General features: G+C 48.2%; 1 protein-coding gene across 1 annotated transcript in view; it reads right to left on the bottom strand.

Annotated features, from left to right (window-relative positions):
* The window catches only part of LOC144667912 (uncharacterized), a 42,992-nt gene that overhangs the window by 10,937 nt on the left and 9,244 nt on the right, over positions 1-22,811 (bottom strand). The window contains exons 3-10 of the mRNA XM_078529511.1: positions 18,198-18,349; positions 14,680-14,800; positions 6,518-6,893; positions 5,374-5,885; positions 4,423-4,509; positions 2,789-2,917; positions 648-737; positions 368-445 (exon numbers count right to left, since the gene is read on the bottom strand). Coding sequence (XP_078385637.1) covers positions 368-445; positions 648-737; positions 2,789-2,917; positions 4,423-4,509; positions 5,374-5,885; positions 6,518-6,893; positions 14,680-14,800; positions 18,198-18,349 — 1,545 coding nt within the window. The remainder of the gene's footprint in view (positions 1-367; positions 446-647; positions 738-2,788; positions 2,918-4,422; positions 4,510-5,373; positions 5,886-6,517; positions 6,894-14,679; positions 14,801-18,197; positions 18,350-22,811) is intronic.

The following is a 22,811-nucleotide window of genomic DNA, read 5'->3' as shown; positions in this document are numbered from 1 at the left end:
AGGTGGGCCCTGACCCCATCCTTTGACTTGACCCCTGACCTTTCCCCATCACCAGCCCTGACCCCATCCTGACTTGACCCTGACCTGACCCTGTTACCAGCCTTGACCCCCCCCCCAATGCTAACTTGACTCCTGACTTGACCCTGTCACCAGCCCTGACCCCCCCCTCTATCCTGTCTTGACCCTGACCTGACCTTGGCCCTATCCCTGACCCCACCCTGATCCTGGCCAATACTCCAACCTGGGGCTGACCTTGTCCCCAGCCTTGACCCAATCCTGGCCCTATAACCTTGACCTTTTCCGACCCTGACCCCTTGACCCGGCCCAGCGATTCCATCGTGACAGTTTTGCTGATTTTGGTCCTCACCTTCCTTTGGTAAGTGTAGTTTGCACGGTAAACTCATGGCAGAGATGCAATGCTGATACACAAGGGCTGACAGGCTCCCTGTTAGACAAACAGAACAAAGACCACGGTTAACACGGCAAATCCACAGTCCGATTGTTCAGTTACCCTCAGCGCAACGTAAGGGATTGTTAGGGGTGTGGGGGATACAGACTGTAACCCCAGATTGACAGGGGGTGAGAACTGATGGCACCCTCACTGCTTGAGTGAATCCTGAAACTGGAGCCTGGGTAACATTCCTTACCAAAGTATGGCTCCTGGGGAGACCCTTTCAAACACACTCCTTTCGGGGAGAATTCAATCAGGAAATGGCGGACCAGATCAGAGGAAGAATCTGTTTGAAAGGAAAGAAGAGGGTTAGAAATAGAGAGGTTAGCTATCTTTTTACTCTGTTTACATTATAGATTTATCCAAACAGTTAATTATGCAGCTCATTCTAATGCCTGTCTATCTGTGTAACTATCAATGTGTCTCTTTCTGCCCATCGCTCTCTCTGTATCTCTACTCCTTTCTCTGTCTGTCAATCCTCTCCTTCAGATTAGCCCAGTGTTGAAATGGATAATCTGAATCAAAAACAGAAAATGCTGGAAAACTCTCAGCAGGTCCGGCAGCGTCTGTGGAGAGAGGAACAGAGTTAACGTTTCGAGTCCGTATGACCCTTTGTCAGAGCTGAAGAGAAGTGGAAATGTGATGAGATTTATACTGTTTAGGGGGGGTGGGGCAGGTGGAGCTGGATAGGAGGCTAGTGATAGGTGGGGGCAAAGGAGAGATTGATAAAGGTGTCATGAACAGAAGGACAAAGGGGGTGTTAATGGTAGCGGTGAGGGGCTAAAGGAGGTGCTGAGAGTGGCAAAGGTCAGAAAGCAGAATGTGTTAATAACAGAACAAGGGCCAGCCCTCTGAAAAAAAACCACATGAACGAGTAACAGATGGGCCTTTTGGGGATGGGATGGGGTGGGGAGAGGGGGTAGGGGGTAGTGGTGGGGATAAAAGGATAGACCCCACCACCATCCCCTCTCCCACTCCACCCCCACAAGAGCCCATCTGTTACTCATTCATGTTGTTTTTTTTCAGAGGGCTGGCCCTTGTTCTGTTATTATCACATTCTGCTTTCTGACCTTTGCCACTATCAGCACCTCCTTTAGCCCCTTTACCGCTACCATTAACACCCCCTTTGTCCTTCTGTTCATGACATCTTTGTCAATCTCTCCTTTGCCCCCACCTATCACTGACCTTCTATCCAGCTCCACTTGCCCCACCCCCGCTTAAACAGTATAAATCTCATCACATTTCCACTTCTCTCCAGCTCTGAAGGAGGGACCCACGGTCTCGAAATGTTATCTCTGTTTCTCTCTCCACAGATGCTGCCGGACCTGCTGAGTTTTTCCAGCATTTTCTGTTTTTGTTTCAGATTTCCAGCATCCAGAGTATTTCGCTTGTATTTATATTAAAACGGATGACGATGACCCTCTTGCAGCCTGGCCCTGCTTCTTGACCTCAGATCATAGATCCTTTCATTCCAGAGGCCAGGGAATTGACCTCCTGGCGACAGTAGCACAATAAGCAATCCCAGCGGTGTGGTGAGCTGAGGCCCTTAGCGCCCCAAAGCCCCAGGCAAGAAAATAAAGCAGCTAATTGGACCCTCGCTCATCATGGCTGAGAGACCCAGCACAGTGTGAGGCAGCACTCCCTCTCCCTCTCTCTATCTCCCTTCAGTGCGATGCTCTGACCACTGACCCCTGCTTTAATAGCCACATCAGACAGGAGGGTCTATTTTGTGGCTCCAAAGACAACCTCACCTTTTGGGATCAGAAATCGGAGTGTTTTTTAACGCGAGACAATCCTAGTTTTCCATCCATTCATCTCAATCGGATTTGTAAGCTCAGCTTTTCTGACACCTGCTCCCAGTAAGTCAGCCTACTTGCTGGGACTGCCCAGGCAGGAACTGGTCTGCCTGTTATTACCACAGGTAACCATGACACTCATTATGGAGAGAAACAAGACACCTAACTGTCCCTTTGAGTTATCGTCACCTGCCCAGCACTCTGTCATTTTAGAAACTCTCTTTTCAAGGCAGACCAAGTTTAAACAATAGCTGGGTTTTAAATACAAGCTCATCAGAGCTACTAACTACAACCCTGGTGCCCTGTGAAGAATCAGTGCTATTACAATGTACACATACATAACTAACATGTCTCATTGTAATATCACACACAAATCACACATATTACAATGTATAACACACGTCCTTACTGATAATATTTAATGCACGCCTCCCCTATTATAATAGATAATATAGATGTGCCCTATTATGATATGTGATGTATATTTTCTGTGTTACAATATGAAATGTACGTTTGTACTATTATCATTTCGAGCACACACCTGGGTTTTCCTCGGGACTCCTGAGGCTCGGTGGAGGTACTTTCATCGCCAACCCGAATGAGCCAACATATGTGGAGCTTTCCCGTATAATGAATGAACCTGGCTCCTTATCTTTCAGCATCTTGATAACTGCAACAGATTGAAGCACGGCTTAGTTCTATACAATAAGCAGACAAAGTCCTGCATTTATATAGCGCCTTTCACCGCTTCAGGGCATCCCAAAGGGTCTTAGCCAATGAAGTACTTTTGAAGTGTAGTCACTGTTTACAATGTGGAGATTTCTTTCCTGCCAACCTTTGTGTTTTTTAACCAGTTGTCTCTTTTATACTCCTGATTGGGCAGATGCTGGGGTACCAAGATAAAAGGTATTGGAAGGCAACTCAGCTATGTGTGGCATCACCCCATACATGTGCATTATCCAGCAGAAGGCACTGGATAGAGATCAGGACCAGGAATCTGGTTCATTGTTCACTCACTAGCTAACACTCGTAGCACTCCTGCCACTGAAACTTAATTCAGTGAACAACCTCAGACTGGGCATGAAATCTGGAGCTGTCCTGAATGATCTGATGATACAGTTTTTTAAATTCTTTCATGGGTTGTGGGTGTTGCTGGCTAGGCCAGCATGTGTTGCCCATCCCTAACTACCCTTGAGAAGGTGGTGGTGAGCTGCCTTCTTGAACCGCTGCAGTCCATGTGGTGTAGGTACACCCACAGTGCTGTTAGGGAGGGAGTTCCAGGTTTTTGACCCAGCGACAGTGAAGGAACGGCGATATATTTCCAAGTCAGGATGGTGAGTGACTTGGAGGGGAACTTCCAGGTGGTGGTGTTCCCATCTATCTGCTGCCCTTGTCCTTCTAGAGGATAGAGGTCACGGATTTGGAAGGTGCTGTCAAAGGAGAATTGCTGAGTTGCTGCAGTGCATCTTATAGATGGTACACGCTGCTGCTACTGTGCATAGGTGGTGGAGGGAGTGAATGTTTGTGGATGGGGTGCCAATCAAGTGGGCTGCTTTGTCCTGGATGGTGTTGAGCTTCTTGAGTGTTGTGGGAGCTGCACTCATCCAGGCAAGTGGGGAGTATTCCATCACGCTCCTGACTTGTGCCTTGTAGATGGTGGACAGGCTTTGGGGGTGGGTTACTCGCTGCAGGATTCCTAGCCTCTGACCTGCTCTTTAGCCACAGTATTTATATGGCTAGTCCAGTTCAGTTTCTGATCAATGGCAACCCCCAGGATGTTGATAATGGGGGATTCAGCACTGGTAATGCCATTGAACATCAAGGGGAGATGGATTGGATTCTCTCTTGTTGTAGATGGTCATTGCTTGACAATTGTGTGAATGTTATTTGTCACTTATCAAGCCTGAATATTGTCCAAGTGTTGCTGCATATGGATATGGACCTGCTTCAATATCTGAGGAGTCATGAATGGAACTGGCAGCTCACTTACTCAGTGAGCTACTGGCGGAGTTGGCAGTCTCAATAATAAACACACAGAGTTGCTCAAGCTCAAAAAGGCAATCCTGGGTTATGTTAAACTGTTTGGAGAATTTAAACAGTTGTATCGGATGTGGTGCAGAATCAGATAGAGTCTGGATAGTTTGTCACATTAATTGCATGAAGTGTTAACCTTACCTTGATCCCTGTTGAGATTTGGTTTGTACCAATATTTGGATGTATCTTGTACAAATTTAGCTGTAGGCTGCATGTCACATGGCAGATCTGTAAGAGAGGATGAACAAGGGTGTTGGAGAGGATTTTGGTTAATAACAAATTGAAGAAATTGCACAAGCGTGTGTATCAGCCTCATGAACAGCTTTAACACCAGAAACAACGACCACATCATCAACTTCAACATTGACATAAACATTTGTTTTTATTCATTCACGGGATGTGGGCTTCACTGGCTGGGCCAGAATTTATCCCTAGTTGCCCTTGAGAAGGTGGTGGTGAGCTGCCTTCTTGAACCGCTGCAGTCCATGTGGTGTAGGTACACCCACAGTGCTGTTAGGGAGGGAGTTCCAGGATTTTGACCCAGCGACAGTGAAGGAACGGTGATATATTTCTAAGTCTGGATGTTGAGTGACTTGGAGGAGGACTTCCAGGTGGTGGTGTTCCGATTTATCTGCTGCCCTTGTCCTTCTAGATGGTAGTGGTTTTGGAAGGTGCTGTCTAAGGAGCCTTGGGCCATCAACATTGCCATCAACATCTTCAATGTTATCAATAGCACTGATGTCAACAGCATCAAGATCTTGTTACTCAGATTTTCATACAACATCCCAGGTTGCTTCTCAAAGGAATAAATTAAAATTAAATCATAAAGAGGGGCAAGCTGAGGGAGCTGATAGAAGGGGTGGTCAAAGAAATAGGTTTTGAAGAGATATTTTAAGATAAGTAGAGATGTAGCAAGGTGAAGATTGGGAAGGAGTTACCCAGTAGCTCAGAGACGGAAGAGCTGAGGGTGGGAATGGGAGATAGGGCAGGAGGAGATTCAGACTCTGGGATGTTTAAAATTATTAATTAAAGGATGATTGGCTACTGGAGGGTAAAAGTGGCAATAAATGAGTGGGACTTTGATTGGTTTACCTTCAAGGGAGGTGGAGCTTGAAGCCTTTGAGAGTCCAACGCTGGCAGATGTATTGAGCGGGAGGCTGAGTGCACTTGAAGAGCTGGACTGAAGTCTTCGATTCTTCAAGTTGTTTGAGTCTTGGTCTGAGTAGTGAGCGCTTCCATTCACCAAGAGGATCGGGATATCGGAATAGGAACTAGCAGCAGAGGCTGGGCAGCTGCTGGGGTGTTCTTTAAGCTTGTGTGTTGTGTTACCATGGTGAGCCGGAGGCCGGTGCCCCATGGTGCCATATGCAGCTGGCTGGGTGGTGCTGCCCACTGCCCTCTGGGAGAGTGGTATAGTCTGGCAGCCTGAAGGATGGCCAGAAAGCTGATGAAGTTGTTGGTCACTGAATGAGCTCTTGTATGAGCTGGGGGAGACAGAATAAGGGCTCTGCAGGTTAACAAACGATCCCGATGATCCATACGTGCTACCAGCTGATCGACAAATTCTCCCCGTGTCTCCTTCATCGCCCAATAATGAATGGGAACTGAGGAAAAGAAAGAATTTGCATTTGTATGGCGCCTTCACATCTTCAGGAGTTCCCAAAGCGCTTTACACCCAATTAAGCAGTTAAATAGTCACTGTCGTAATGTAAGAGAACACCAGCTATTTAGTACACAGCAAGATCCCACAAACAGCAATTTGGTGATGGCCAGGTAATCTGGGGGTGGGTATGGGGGTGTGTGGGAAGGGTTCTTTAAGTGTTGGCTGACAGAGAAAAGTTGCCCAGGACTCTGGAAGGAACTTTACTGTTTTTCTTCGAAATAGTGCCAAGGGATATCTCACAACCAGCTGAAGGGGCAGACCGGGCTTTAGTTTAAGATCGACTCCGAAAGATGACACCTCTGACAGTGCAGCACTCCCTCAGTACAGCATCGGGAGCGTCAGCCTGGGTTAGGTGCTCAAGTCTCTGGAGCGGGACTTAAACCCAGGATCAATGGAATCAATAGTGAGAGAGTTAGGCATTGAGTCCCAGCTAACATATAACAAAGGGATAAGAGCTGAGAGAGAGGATATAAACCCATTCCATTTCATGGTGCTGATGGCTATCCCAATTTCCATTAGAATTTTACACCCTTTGGAGTTGCTTTGGTCAAAGGGAAACGCGAGGTACTGTACCTGCCCAACGTGTCCCAGACAGGTGAGGTGGAGAGCGCAGAAATGGAACCGTCAGTGTGGCTGCTGCAGCCAGTCTTGGGTAGATAATCAGAACCTGCCGACGTGGACAGGTAGGAAGCGGCTGCTTCTCTCTGGGTGCCTGTGTATATGGGCGACACACTGTATTGCGCAGGTACAGTCGGCAGGAAGTTGGTATCGGAAGCGCTGTAGCTGTTTGAAACTGGCACTGCCAAGGGTCGGGAGCCGTACTGCGGAGAGTTGGAGCTGACGGAGACTGGAGCTGAGCACAAGTATTCCGGACACTGGGACGAAATCATTGCCGGCCCTCGTGAAGACTGTGTGGGTCGCCTGGTGAATGTGTTCATACCTTGGGCACCTGGAGAGAAAAAGAAGCAAAAGCTTTTAAACGATTTTTGCTTTGCTTGCTGTCCGTTTTGAGCCTTTTAATATTTTTGTCAGAAGCTAAAATAATATTTTAAACACCAGGAAAATCCCTTTGCTGAAGCAGCCACATCTCTGCCCATCTCCACATTCCTCCCAATCCCTCTGCCCCATATCTCACTGACAGCTGGAGAGACTTGTCGACTCCACCAGCACTGTAAATACAGACGCTGAGAGCAAATCTGTGCCTACACACTGCTGCATCTCAAACCCAACGCTGTGCGGTGTTTTACATCCACCCCCCCCCGCCCCCATCTACAATAACCCAGTGCCCTGTGACATCAAACTCCCAGTGGACAGGGAGCATTGAGAATCAGGAGGATTCGGGATCAGGAGGATTTGGGATCAGGAGATTTTTGAGATCAGGAGGATTTGGGACCAGCTCCATACTGGGTGGACGTTACAAAATGGGTCATTTCACCTCAACCTTCCGTTAAACAACTTTCCGATCTTGGCTAACGGAATGTAAATTGGGACAGATCATTGAAGGGGGGTGGCTGAGTTGCTGAGTGTCGAAGTCTGAATTTCCCCAGTCTGTGAAGACATCCCATAATAACCATAGATATTCCTCTCCCTCCCCCGACATTCCAGACCCATTAGCCCCAAATCCAGCTCATTATTGCTTCATTAATACCATTCACTGAGCATCTCTGGGAACTGATTTGACTGTGGAATTTCCCGCAATCTTTCTGCAGGATTTGGAAGGAATTTCTGCAGGAAGTTTGGGAGAATCCAGCTCCATTCCGCTTAAAACTTCCCAATAGTTGACTTCTCTTTTCCCGCAGGCACCTGTCCCATGTTAATGCCGAAAGCAACTGTCATAACCTGAGGGTGGGGAGTTCAAAGCTGCTCTCAGGCCCTCTAACCATTCTCAGTCTGGGAAGAGTGCCTTGCAGTCAGAATTGCGGTGAAGCAGTCTGGGGAGAGTGTCCTGCAGTCAGAATCGCGGTGAAGCAGTCTGGGAAGAGTGTCCTGCAGTCAGCATTGCAGTGAAGCAGTCTGGGAAGAGTGTCCTGCAATCAGCATTGCGGTGAAGCAGTCTGGGAAGAGTGTCCTGCAGTCAGCATTGCGGTGAAGCAGTCTGGGAAGAGTGTCCTGCAATCAGCATTGCGGTGAAGCAGTCTGGGAAGAGTGTCCTGCAGTCAGAATCGCGGTGAAGCAGCCTGGGAAGAGTGTCCTGCAGTCAGAATCATGGTGAAGAGCCTGGGAAGAGTGTCCTGCAGTCAGCATCACGGTGAAGAGCCTGGGAAGAGTGTCCTGCAGTCAGCATCGTGGTGAAGCAGTCTGGGGAGAGTGTCCTGCAGTCATCATCACGGTGAAGCAGTCTGGGGAGAGTGTCCTGCAGTCAGCATTGTGGTGAAGCAGTCTGTGGAGAGTGTCCTGCAGTCAGAATTGCAGTGAAGCAGTCTGGGGAGAGTGTCCTGCAGTCAGAATCGTAGTGAAGCAGTCTGGGGAGAGTGTCCTGCAGTCAGCATCATGGTGAAGCAGTCTGGGGAGAGTGTCCTGCAGCCAGCATTGCGGTGAAGCAGCCTGGGAAGAGTGTCCTGCAGTCAGCATCACGGTGAAGCAGTCTGGGAAGAGTGTCCTGCTGTCAGCATCATGGTGAAGCAGTCTGGGAAGAGTGTCCTGCAGTCAGAATTGTGGTGAAGCAGTCTGGGAAGAGTGTCCTGCAGTCAGCATCATGGTGAAGCAGTCTGGGAAGAGTGTCCTGCAGTCAGTATCATGGTGAAGCAGTCTGGGAAGAGTGTCCTGCAGTCAGCATCATGGTGAAGCAGTCTGGGAAGAGTGTCCTGCAGTCAGCATCATGGTGAAGCAGTCTGGGAAGAGTGTCCTGCAGTCAGCATCATGGTGAAGCAGTCTGGGAAGAATGTCCTGCAGTCAGCATCATGGTGAAGCAGCCTGGGAAGGTTGTCCTGTAGTCAGTTCTTGTTGAAAATAACAAGAGTGACATCACAAGTGGAGAGATCAGAACTAGCACGAGTGCAGGGAAGCTTCAAAAAGTGACATCAGTACAAAGGTGAGAGCTGATTGGTGAGTTGTGGGTAAGTGTTTTTCTCCAGCTTAAAATAGATTAAGCGAAGGAAAGGTAAGAGTTCTAGTTTTTATTTAAAGTACATAAATAATTGAAAGTTTTTTTACTGTATTTAACTTAAATTAAGGGTTTTTTTTCCAACCAGAGGCATGGCAGGGCAGCTCAGTCCCGTGTTATGTACCGCCTGCAACATGTGGGAAGTCCTAGATGCTCCTTGCGCTCTGACTGACCACGTGTGCAGGAAGTGCCACCAGCTGCAGCTACTTGGGATCCGTGTTTCGGAGCTTGAGCAGCAGCTGGAGACACTGAGGTACATCTGTGAGGCTGAGAGTTTCGTGGATAACACGTTTTTAGACGTGGTGACCCAACAGCTTACGGAAGTGCAGACAGAGAGGGAATGGGTGGCCATCAGTCAGAAGAAAGGTGTCAGGCAGGTAGTCAGGGAACCCCCAGGGTGTTTCTCGCTCGAGAACCGTTTTTCTGTTTTGGAAAGCGGTGAGTGTGATGGTTCCTCTGGGGATTGCAGCCACGCTCATGGCACTGTGAGTGGCTCAGCTGCACAGGGGGGGAGGAAAAAAAGGGGAAGAGCAATAGTGGTAAGAGACTCAATAGTAAGGGGAACAGACTTGTGTTTCTGCAGCCGTAGATGTGACTCCAGGATGGTATGTTGCTTCCCAGGTGCCAGGGTCAAGGATGTCACTGAATGGCTGCAGGGACATTCTAAAGGGAGAGGGCAAACAGACAGAGACCGTGGTACATATTGGTGCCAAAGGCATAGGTAGAAAGAGGGATGAGGTCCTGCAAGCAGGATTTAGGGAGCTAGGAAGCAGATTAAAAAACAGGACTTCAAAGGTAGTAATCTCTGGATTACTTCCGGTGCCACGCGCTAGTGAGTAAAGAAATAGGAGGTTAGTCCAGATGAATGTGTGGCTGGAGAGATGGTGCAGGAGGGAGGGCTTTAGATTTCTGGGACATTGTGACCGTTTCTGGGGGCAGTGGGACCTATACAAGGTGGATGAGTTGCACCCGAACCGGATTGGGACCAGCATCCTTGCAGGGAGGTTTGCTAGTGCTGTTGGGGAGGGTTTAAACTAACTTGGCAGGGGGATGGGATCCTGAGAGGAGGTTCAGCAGGGGGAGATGCACAGCCAAAATTAGAAGAGAGAGCAAGTGAGTCTGGGAGGCATAGAAATTATAGGCCAGTTAAGGCACAAGGGAGTTTGGCAAGGTTGGATGGTATTTATTTTAATGCAAGGAGTCTGACGAATAAGCGGGATGAGTTGAGGGCACAAATTAACACATGGAAGTATGATGTCGTTGCTGTCACAGAGACATGGTTGAGAGAGAGGCAGGATTGGCAGCTCAATATTCCAGGATATAGGGTCTTCAGGCTAGACAGGGAAGGAGGTAAAAGAGGAGGGGGTATTGCAATATTGATCAATGAATCAATTACAGCAGTAAGGAGGGATGACATCTTAGAAGGCTCCTCAAATGAAGCCATATGAGTAGAACTTAAATACAAAAAAGGAGCAATCACATTGCTGGGAGTGTACTATAGGCCCCCAAACAGTCAGAGAGAAATAGAAGAGCAGATATGTAGGCAAATTTCAGAGAAGTGTAAAAATAATAGGGTAGTAATAGTGGGGGATTTCAACTTCCCCAACATTAACTGGGTTAGTCATAGTGTGATAGGTTTAGAGGGAGCGGAATTCTTAAAATGTACCCAGGAGAGCTTTTTAAGCCAGTGCGTAGAAGGTCCGACAAGAGAGGGGGAGGTCCTGGGCTTAATTTTAGGGAATGAAGCCGGGCAAGTGGTAGAGGTATCAGTGGGGGAGCATTTTGCAGATAGTGATCACAACTCCATTAGATTCAACGTTGTTATGGACAAGGACAAGGATGGGTCAGAAATCAGAGTTCTAAATTGGGGGAAGGCCAATTTTAATAAGATCAGATATGATTTGGCCAGAGTGGACTGGGAGCAGCTACTTTTGGGTAAATCTGCATCAGAGCAGTGGGACTCATTCAAGAAGGATTAGGGGAGAGTACAAGGCCAACATATTCCAGTAAAGACAAAGGGTGGGACCAACAAATCCAGGGAACCCTGGATGTCGAGGGATATACAGGATTGGATAAAGAGAAAAAGGGAGGCTTATGGCAGATACTGAGGGCTCTAAACAGCAGAAGCCCGAGAGGAGTATAGAATGTGTATGGGGGAACTTAAAAAGGAAATTAGGAGAGCAAAAAGGGGTCAGGAAAAACCATTGGCAGGTAAAATAAAGGAAAATCCAAAGTTATTTTACAAGTACATTAAGTGTAAGAGGATAACTAGGGAAAGAGTAGGGCCCATTAAGGACCATAGTGGTAATTTGTGTGTGGAGCCGGAAGATGTAGGTAGGGTTCTAAATGAATACTTTGTGTCAGTGTTCACAAGTGAGAGGGACGACGTGGGTATGGAAATCAGGCAGAAGGACTGTGATATAATTAAAGAAATTAGCATCGAAAGGGAGGAGGTTCTAAGTGGTCTGGCTTAAAAGTAGATAAATCTCCAGGCCCGGATGTAATGTATCCCAGGCTGTTGAGTGAGGTAAGGGAGGAGATGGCAGGGGCACTGGCAATAATTTTCAATACCTCTCTGGCCACAGGAGAGGTGCCAGAGGACTGGAGGACAGCCAATGTGGTACCGTCAAGAAGGGAGGAAGGGATAGACCAGGGAACTACAGGCCAGTCAGTTTAACCTCAGTGGTGGGGAACCTATTGGAAGCCATTTTGAGGGACAGAATTAATCTACACTTGCAGAGGCAGGGATTAATCAAGGACAGTCAGCATGGTTTTGTTAAGGGGAGGTCAACATCTGACCAATTTGATTGAATTTTTTGAAGAGGTGACCAGGTGTGCAGATCAGGGCAATGCATTTGACATAGTCTACTTGGACTTCAGCAAGGCTTTTGATAGGGTCCCGCATGGGAGACTGATAATGAAAGAAGAGCCCATGGGATCAAAGGCAATTTGGCAACTGGATCCAGAATTGGCTGAGTGGCAGGAAGCAGAGGCTGATGGTCGAGGGGTGTTTTTGTGACTGGATGCCGGTGTCCAGTGTTGGATCCCTTGCTGTTTGTGGTTTATATAAACAATTTTGACTTGAATGTAGGAGGGTTGATCAGTAAGTTCATGGATGACATGAAAATTGGTGGGGTGGTAAATAGTGAGGAGGATAGCCTTAGATTATAGGGGGATATAGACGGGCTGGTCAGATGGGCTGATAAGTGGCAAATGGAATTTAATCCAGATAAGTGTGAGGTGATGCACTTGGGCAGGACAAACAAGGCATGGGAATGCATGATGAATGATAAGACTCTGGGAAGTACCGAGGATCAGGGGGACCTTGGTGTGCATGTCCACCGGTCCCTTAAAGTAGCGGGACAGGTAGATAAGGTGGTTAAGAAGGCATATGGGATACATTCCTTTATTAGCTGAGGCATAGAATATAAGAGCAGGGAGGTTATGCTGGAACTGTATAAAAGGCTGGTTAGGCCACAGCTAGAGTATTGTGTGCAGTTCTGGAATCCGCATTATAGGAAGGATGTGATTGCACTAGAGAGAGTGCAGAGGAGATTTACCAGGATGTTGCCTGGGCTGGAGAGTTTTAGTTATGAGGAGAGATTGGATAGACTGAGGTTATTTTCCCTGGAGCAGAGGAGATTGAGGGGGGCACATGATTGAGGTGTATAAAATTATGAGGGGCATAGATAGGGTAGACAGGAAGGAATGTTTCCCCTTGGTGGAGGGATCAATAACCAGGGGGCATAGTTTTAAGGTAAGGGGCAGTAGGTTTAGAGGGGATGTGAGGAAGAATTTTTTCACCCAGAGGATGGTGGGAATCTGGAACTCACTGCCTGAAAGGGTGCTAGAGGCAGAAACCCTCATAACATTTAAGAAGTATTTGGATGTGCACTTGCGATGCCATGGCATACAAGGCTATGGGCCTAGTGCTGGAAAATGGGATTAGAATAGTTAGGTACTTGTTTGACCGGCACAGACTCGATGGGCCGAAGAGCCTTTTTCCGTGCTGTAGAACTCGATGACTATGACTCTCGGATCCCAGGAATCCTCAGGCAGGAATCTACAGGTTCTCAGAATAAGGGAATGTTTGGAATGAGGTTTGTGATCCAAATGGGTGAGGCAGATTTTAAAGCTGTTCAAACACACAGGGCTGGCGTTACTAATAAGTGTCTTTAACAGTTGTTATAGTAACATAAGTGAGGTCAATAATGCTGCTGTTGAAGGCATTGATCCCCTGGGTTTGTTATCAGTTTTTGGTTGCTGGGGTGCAGCAGATTTTCTGGGCACCTCCATCATGAACAATGGGAAAACTGGGCCCAGTTAGTTTGATGAGAGCTGTCACTGTTAGTAACACCTGGACAGAGACACACCCCCCCACTGATTCATACACGGATAGATTTCCATCTGCTGAGCTTAGCAGGCAGCAGGTGAATAGACATTGCCCTACAACCTGCCACATCCTGCTGGGGCAGCGTTGGGGAAATGAGGTCAGTCTGTAAAACTCACACAACACAAGAACGATATTACTGATTCAACAAGGAGCGTTTGAGACAAGAGTTAAGTGTGATTAGAAGCAGCTCTGTTTCCAAAACAAATTCCTGACATAATCGAGCAGGGTGACTGCCCGTGTTGTACCTTGCTACAGGTATTTACAGCGAATATTTAAAAGGCCCAATCATTTTGTAATTATTCCAAGCCAGTTATTAATTCTTTTCTGAATGTGTTTTGCTCTAATCACCAGTACAGTGTGAATCAGGAAGCTGGGCCTCTCTGGGAGATCTCATTCAATGTGCTCCAAAACCCACAACCTTTCGCTTGGTTCCCAGATTAAGCTCCCTGCAGCACAGTGACACAGGTTGGACATGAGTTGGCTATTTCCCATTTTTTAATGAAATTGACAGCAGAGTATATCATTCCTTCCAGCACCTATCCCCATCCTCAGTTATCTTCCCAACACCTTCACAAATTCACTTTGGACCACAGTGCGTCACAATGACTCAGTGGATAGCAATCCCACAAGTAATTCAGAACATCATGGATTTACTCCGCATTCCATGATCCATAACCTTACGGAGGGTCAGTACTGAGGGAATGTTGCACTGTCGGAGGGTCAGTACTGAGGGAATGTTGCACTGTTGGAGGGTCAGTACTGAGGGAGCGCTGCACTGTCGGAGAGTCAGCACTGAGGGAGTGCCGCACTGTCGGAGGGTCAGTACTGAGGGAGTGCCGCACTTTCGGAGGGTCAGTACTGAGGGAGCGCTGCACTGTTGGAAGAAACATTAAACCAACTTCCTGTTTGTCCCCTTGGGTGGAGACAGCAGATCCCATGGTACTATTCAGACTCAATATGCCACCTTGGAGAATGATTGTAAGTAAAGGAAAGCAATAGTCTAACACTAGCCCAGTATAGCAGAGCAGGCTGCCTCTCACAACCAGACAAGGTTGCTGAATTCCTTGTTACTTACGGATTAGATCTGAGGAAATACTGTGGGCTCCTGTCCCTGAGATTTCAGTTAGTGACTTCCAGCCAATGCTGGTACATTCCAGTTGAATGTTGTTGGTTGAAGAGAGATCTCGTTGGAGAGCCCTGACCCCAGACACATAGAACCTGCATGATCTCATATCTTACCAGGAAACACGCCGTAGAATTGGGAAGTGGAGGAGGTGGATAAACTTGGGGATGGAGGCAGGAAGGTAGGAGTAGAGTGCGCCTGTCCAGCATCAAGCATGTTGCATCCAGGAATGTTGGGCTGCAGAGAGAACACATTAGTTACAGGTAATTATAAGAATAACTGGGAGCGTGTGTACGTTTGAACAGGAGAAAATCATGAACTGGTGAGATCCCTAGAGTTAGTGTCTACAGAGCTGTTGCTGGTAAGGTTGAGCTATACTGTGGAGAACACAGAGCGGATGTAGGGAATGGAGCATATGCCAAGTCCTCTTTTTTTATTCATTCACAGGATGTGGGTGTCGCTGGTGAGGCCAGCATTTATTGCCCATCCCTAGGTGCCCTTGAGAAGGTGGTGGTGAGCTGCCTTCTTGAACCGCTGCAGACCATATGGTGCAGGTACACCCACAGCGCTGTTAGGGAGCGAGTTCCAGGATTTTGACCCAGCGACAGTGAAGGAACGGCGATAAATTTCCAAGTCAGGAGGGTGAGTGGCTTGGAGGAGAACTTCCAGGTGCTGGTGTTTCTATCTATCTGCTGCCCTTGTCCTTCTAGATGGAAGTGGTTGTGGGTTTGGAAGGTGATGCCTAAGGAGACTGACCTCCAATGAGCACAACCATCTTCCTTTGTGCTAGGTATGACTCCAACCAGCGGTGAGTTTTCCCCCCGATTTCCATTGACTCCAATTTTGCTAGGGCTCCTTGATGCCACACTTGGTCAAATGCTGCCTTGATGTCAAGGGCAGTCACTCTCACCTCACCTCAGGAGTTCAGCTCTTTAGTCCATGTTTGAACCAAGGCTGTAATGAGGTCAGGTGCTGAGTGGCCCTGGCGGAACCCAAACTGGGCGTCAGTGAGCAGGTTATTGCTAAGCAAGCGCCACTTGATAGCACTGTTGATGACCCCTACCATTACTTTGCTGATGATCGAGAGTAGACTGATAGGGTAGTAATTGGCCGGGTTGGATTTGTCCTGCTTTTTGTGTACAGGACATACCTGGGCAATTTTCCACATTGCCGGGTAGATGCCAGTGTTGTAGCTGTACTGGAACAGCTTGGCTAGAGGCGTGGCAAGTTCTGGAGCACACGTCTTCAGTTCTATTGCTGGAATATTGCCAGGGCCCATAGCCTTTGCAGTATCCAGTGCCTTCAGCCGTTTCTTGATATCACGTGGAGTGAATCGAATTGGCTGAAGACTGGCATCTGTGATGCTGGGGACCTCCGGAGGAGGCCGAGATGGATCATCCACTTTCACTTCTGGAAGATTGTCACGAATGCTTTAAATCTTTTGCACTGCTGTGCTGGTCTCCTCCATCTTTGAGGATGGGGATATTTGTGGAGACTCCTCCCTTAGTGAGTTGTTTAATTGTCCACCACCATTCACGACTGAATGTGGCAGGACTGCAGAGCTTGGATCTGATCTGTTGGTTGTAGGATCATTTAGTTATGTCTATCACTTGCTGCTTATGCTGTTTGGCACGCAAGTAGTCCTGTGTTATAGTTTCACCAGGTTGATGCCTCATTTTTAGGTATGCCTGGTGTTGCTCCTGGCATGCCCTCCTGCACTCTTCATTGAACCAGGGTTGATCCCCTGGCTTGATGGTAATGGTAGAGTGGGGGATATGCCGGGCTATGAGGTTACAGATTGTGTTCCAGTACAATTCTGCTGCTGCTGATGGCCCACAGTGCCTCATGGATGCCCTGCCTTGTGTCGCTAGATCTTTTCAAAATCTATCCCATTTAGCATGGTGGTAGTGCCACACAACACGATGGAGGGTGTCCTCAATGTGAAGGCAGGACTTTGTCTCCACAATGACTGTGCGGTGGTCACTCCTACCGATACTGTCATGGACAGATGCATCTGCAGCAGGCAGGTTGGTGAGGATGAGGCCAAGTATGTTTTTCCCTCTTGTTGGTTCCCTCACCACCTGCTGCAGACCCAGTCTAGCAGCTATGTCCTTTAGGACTCGCCAGCTCGGTCAGTAGTGGTGCTACCGAGCCACTCTTGGTGATGGACATTGAAGTCCCCATCCAGAGTACATTCTGCACCCTTGCCACCCTCAGTGCTTCCTCCAAGTGGTGGTCAACATGGAGGAGCACTGATTCATCAGCTGAGGGAGGGCGGTACGCGGTAATCAGCAGGAGGTTTCCTTGACCATATTTGACCTGATGCCATGGAGACTTCATGGGGCCCAGAGTCGATGTTGAGGACTCCCAGGGCAACTCCCTCCCGACTGTATACCACTGTGCCACCACCTCTGCTGGGTCTGTCCTGCTGGTGGGACAGGACATATCCAAGATGGCGATGTTGGTGTCTGGGACATGATCTGTAAGATATCATCCGTGAGGATGACTATGTCAAGCTGTTGCTTGACTAGTCTGTGAGACAGTTCTCCCAATTTTGGCACTAGCCCCCAGATGTTAGTAAGGAGGACGTTGCAGGGTTGACAGGGCTGGGTTTGCTGTTGTCGTTTCCAGTGCCTAGGCTGATGCCGGGTGATTCCTTTTTTGTGACTTTGTCGCGGTTTGATACAAGTGAGTGGTTTGCACGGCCATTTCAGAGGGCAGTTGAGTCAACCACATTGCTGTGGGTCTGGAGTCACATGTAGGCCAGACCAGGTAAGGATGGCAGATTTCCTTCCCTAAAGGGCATTGGTGAAGCAGATGGGTTTTTACAACAATCGACAATGGCTCCACGGGTATCATCACACTTTTAATTCCAGATTTTTAGCTGCCGTGGTGGGATTCGAACCTGGGTCCCCAGAACTTTACCCTGGGTCTCTAGATTATCAGTCCAGCAACAATCCCACGACACCATCACCTAAGTGGAGCCCAGGACATTAGTCACCCAGGCACATGCCCACAGTTAGACCAGGGCACCTCAGTGTAGCTAACTAACGTTAAGCCTTCTATTGGCTGGCTGCAAGCATTGTGGGTTTGGATCGATCTGCTGTGCTTCTCTCATTGGAGAGAAGCGGAGATCAAGGTGAGAAACAGAGAATTTGTTCATCTTTCAGATGAAACTGAGGCCCATCTGGTCTCCCAGGTGAATGTATAAGGCCACACGATGATTTTGGAAGAAGGGGAGGGGGAGTTCTCTCCAGTGTTCTGTCCGAATATTTATCACTCAACCAATGTGGCTAAAATAGGTGATCTGGTCATTATCACCTGGATGTTCGTGGGGTCTTGCTGTGCAAAAATTAGCCACTGTGTTTGCCACATTACAACAGAGACTACACTTCAAAAACACTTCATTGATGGTGAAGCATTTTGGGATTAGCCTGGCATGAAAGGCACTAGAGAAACGTAAGTCTTTATTTTAAATAGTTACTTCAACCCCAGAACTAAAAGAGAAATTGTTTGCAAGAGGAAACTCTGTGAGTACAAGTCCATCAGACAGTGATGTGATTCAGCAGCGATGGGGAAGGTCATTTTGTGCTTGAGGATGAACAGACAGACAGTGTATTAAAGCATTTCCTACCGTTCGGCCATAAGGAGTGCTGTTTGAACTGGCAGTGGGTTGGATGCCCAGTGCCGCCAAATCTGATTGGCGCTCTTCATCGATTGACGTGCTCTTGTCGTGCTGGCTGCTTCCCATTCTTCCCGAATCCCATTCGTCATAGATCAGAATCCCTGGAGCAGAGGAGCAGAAAAGTCAAATACTCAGACTCTCTGGAGTCCAGCTCAGTGCAGGCTGCGTGCTGGAGCGGGATCTCAGGGATAGGGAAGGTCCTTGAGATGGGACTGGGATGGCGCTGGGGCTAGTACTGGGATGGGGATTGGGCGCTGTGTGTGATTTGGGTGAAACAGGTTCTAAAGTGCAGCCGAATCAAGGAAAGGGTCAAATGATATTCAAACGCACAACAGCATATAACACCCTTCATGCAATAAAACTTCCAGGCACCTCACAGGAGCCTTATCAACGAGAAATTGACACAGCCGACATCAGCCTTGTTATTGGCCCCTCATTTCTGCAGAATACTTGTGTACACAGTCAGAGCGGATGTGTATTTATCACACTGTGTACACAGTCAGAGCGGATGTGTATTTATCACACTGTGTACACAGTCAGAGCGGATGTGTATTTATCACACTGTGTACACAGTATGACCTGGTGTGATAAAGGCAAAATACTGCGGATGCTGGAAATCTGAAACAAAAACAAAAAATGCTGGAAAAACTCAGCAGGTCTGACAGCAACTGTGACGAGAAAGACAGAGTTAACGTTTTGAGTTCGTAGGACTCTTCTTCAGGTCTAGGAGTGGTGTGTATTTGAGCTGGTCTGAGTTGGTGTGTATTTATCACACTGTGTACACGGTCTGAATTGGTGTGTATTTATCACACTGTGTACACAGTCTGAGTTGGTGTGTATTTATCACACAGTGTACACAGTCTGAGCTGGTGTGTATTTATCACACTGTGTACACAGTCTGAGCTGGTGTGCATTTGTCACACTGTGTACACAGTCTGAGCTGGTGTGTATTTATCACACTGTGTACTCAGTCTGAGCTGGTGTGCATTTGTCACACTGTGTACTCAGTCTGAGCTGGTGTGCGTTTATCACACTGTGTACTCAGTCTGAGCTGGTGTGTGTTTATCACACCGTGTACTCAGTCTGAGTTGGTGTGTATTTATCACACTGTGTACACAGTCTGAGCTGGTGTGTATTTATCACACTGTGTACACAGTCTGAGCTGGTGTGTGTTTATCACACTGTGTACACAGTCTGAGCTGGTGTGTATTTATCACACTGTGTACACAGTCTGAGCTGGTGTGTATTTATCACACTGTGTACACAGTCTGAGCTGGTGTGTATTTATCACACTGTGTACACAGTCTGAGCTGGTGTGTGTTTATCACACTGTGTACACAGTCTGAGCTGGTGTGTATTTATCACACTGTGTACACAGTCTGAGCTGGTGTGTATTTATCACAGTGTGTACACAGTCTGAGCTGGTGTGTATTTATCACACTGTGTATGCAGTCTGAGCTGGTGTGTGTTGATCACACTGTGTACGCAGTCTGAGCTGGTGTGTTTTTATCACACTGTGTACACAGTCTGAGCTGGTGTGTGTTGATCACACTGTGTACGCAGTCTGAGCTGGTGTGTGTTGATCACACTGTGTACGCAGTCTGAGCTGGTGTGTGTTGATCACACTGTGTACGCAGACTGAGCTGGTGTGTTTTTATCACACTATGTACGCAGTCTGAGCTGGTGTGTGTTGATCACACTGTGTACGCAGTCTGAGCTGATGTGTGTTGATCACACTGTGTACGCAGTCTGAGCTGGTGTGTGTTGATCACACTGTGTACGCAGTCTGAGCTGGTGTGTGTTGATCACACTGTGTACGCAGTCTGAGCTGGTGTGTATTGATCACACTGTGTACGCAGTCTGAGCTGGTGTGTGTTGATCACACTGTGTACGCAGTCTGAGCTGGTGTGTATTGATCACTTTGTGTACACTTGGGGCGGGTGTGTGTTCATCACACTGTGTACACTCTGGGCTGGTGTGTGTTGATCACACTGTGTACACCCTGGGCTGGTGTGTGTTCATCACACTGTGTATACTTAGAGCTGGTGTGTGTTGATCACAATGTGTACGCAGCCTGAGCTGGTGTGTGTTGATCACAGTGTGTACACTCTGGGCTGGTGTGTGTTGATCACACTGTGTACACCCTGGGCTGGTGTGTGTTGATTACACTGTGTACACTCTGGGCTGGTGTGTGTCGATCACACTGTGTACACTCTGGGCTGGTGTGTGTTGATCACAATGTGTACACTCTGGGCTGGTGTGTGTCAATCACACTGTGTACACTCTGGGCTGGTGTGTGTTGATCACACTGTGTACACCCTGGGCTGGTGTGTGTTGATCACACTGTGTACACTCTGGGCTGGTGTGTGTCAATCACACTGTGTACACTCTGAGCTGGTATGTGTTGATCACACTGAGTACTCAGTCTGAGCTGGTGTGTGTTGATCACACTGTGTTCACTCTGGGCTGGTGTGTGTCGATCACACTGTGTTCACTCTGGGCTGGTGTGTGCTGATCACACTGTGTACACCCTGGGCTGGTGTGTGCTGATCACACTGTGTACACCCTGGGCTGGTGTGTGTTGATCACACTGTGTTCACTCTGGGCTGGTGTGTGTTGATCACACTGAGTACGCAGTCTGAGCTGGTGTGTGCTGATCACACTGTGTACACTCTGAGCTGGTGTGTGTTGATCACACTGTGTACACTCTGGGCTGGTGTGTGTTGATCACACTGTGTACACTCTGGGCTGGTGTGTGTTGATCACACTGTGTACACTCTGAGCTGGTGTGTGTTGATCACACTGTGTACACTCTGGGCTGGTGTGTGTTGATCACCCTGTGTACACTCTGGGCTGGTGTGTGTTGATCACACTGTGTACACTCTGGGCTGGTGTGTGTTGATCACACTGTGTACACTCTGGGCTGGTGTGTGTTGATCACACTGTGTACACTCTGGGCTGGTGTGTGTTGATCACACTGTGTACACTCTGGGCTGGTGTGTGTTGATCACACTGTGTACACTCTGGGCTGGTGTGTGTTGATCACACTGTGTACACTCTGAGCTGGTGTGTGTTGATCACACTGTGTACACTCTGGGCTGGTGTGTGTTGATCACACTGTGTTCACTCTGAGCTGGTGTGTGTTGATCACACTGTGTACACTCTGGGCTGGTGTGTGTTGATCACACTGTGTACACTCTGGGCTGGTGTGTGTTGATCACAATGTGTACACTCTGGGCTGGTGTGTGTCGATCACACTGTGTTCACTATGGGCTGGTGTGTCTTGATCACACTGTGTACACCCTGGGCTGGTGTGTGTTGATCACACTGTGTACACCCTGGGCTGGTGTGTGTTGATCACACTGTGTACACTCTGGGCTGGTGTGTGTTGATCACACTGTGTACACTCTGGGCTGGTGTGTGTTGATCACACTGTGTACACTCTGAGCTAGTGTGTGTTGATCACACTGTGTACACTCTGGGCTGGTGTGTGTTGATCACACTGTGTACACTCTGGGCTGGTGTGTGTTGATCACCCTGTGTACACTCTGGGCTGGTGTGTGTTGATCACACTGTGTACACTCTGGGCTGGTGTGTGTTGATCACACTGTGTACACTCTGGGCTGGTGTGTGTTGATCACACTGTGTACACTCTGGGCTGGTGTGTGTTGATCACACTGTGTACACTCTGGGCTGGTGTGTGTTGATCACACTGTGTACAGTCTGGGCTGGTGTGTGTCGATCACACTGTGTACACTCTGGGCTGGTGTGTGTTGATCGGACTGTGTACACCCTGGGCTGGTGTGTGTTGATCACACTGTGTACACTCTGGGCTGGTGTGTGTCGATCACACTGTGTACACTCTGGGCTGGTGTGTGTTGATCGGACTGTGTACACCCTGGGCTGGTGTGTGTTGATCACACTGTGTACACTCTGGGGGGGGATGTTACCTTCCCACTGAAGTCAATGTGGTTTAGAATGTCTCACCGCATTTTACGACCCCCGGCCCATCCCCGCCGAAAGGGGGCCTAAAATTCTGCCCTCTGAGCTGGTACATATTTAGTAGTTGTTTTGTGAAGTGCTGAAAGCAGGAATGCAGGTTGTCATAGCAAACATTGCTGTCCATGACCAGCACCCTGACAATATTTGCCCTGCAAAGGGAGGGACAGGAAATGATTGCGCTGAGCAAAGTAACGTTTAAAGTTACAAGTGAGTGACTCAGTCCTAAGGCTACTTAAAATAGATAAGCTCACACTTGCTTAGACCCAGATTGTATAAAGTGAGCCTCGTCCAATCTCCCCACCCTGCTCCCTCTCAGGTGCTGACTGTGCAGCCCCCGCCTTACCCTGTGGCCACGTTTAGTTTGTTCAATCCAGGTAGCAAGCGTCAGAGTATTCCACCTGGGGAATCCTCGGAGCCAAGAAAATGCTTCCCCTCTTCCAATGACTGCCTAGGAGCGTTAGCACTCAGCAATTTCCTGATTCTTGCCTGTTTTTACCTGCCCCGTCCCTGGATTTAAGACTGAGTATAGCCTCAAAATACTGGCCCAACAAATGAGATCAG

This window comes from Cetorhinus maximus, chromosome 25 (genome assembly GCF_964194155.1).
Source record: "Cetorhinus maximus chromosome 25, sCetMax3.hap1.1, whole genome shotgun sequence".
Classification (NCBI taxonomy): domain Eukaryota; kingdom Metazoa; phylum Chordata; class Chondrichthyes; order Lamniformes; family Cetorhinidae; genus Cetorhinus; species Cetorhinus maximus.
This window is presented reverse-complemented; position numbering and strand designations above follow the sequence as displayed.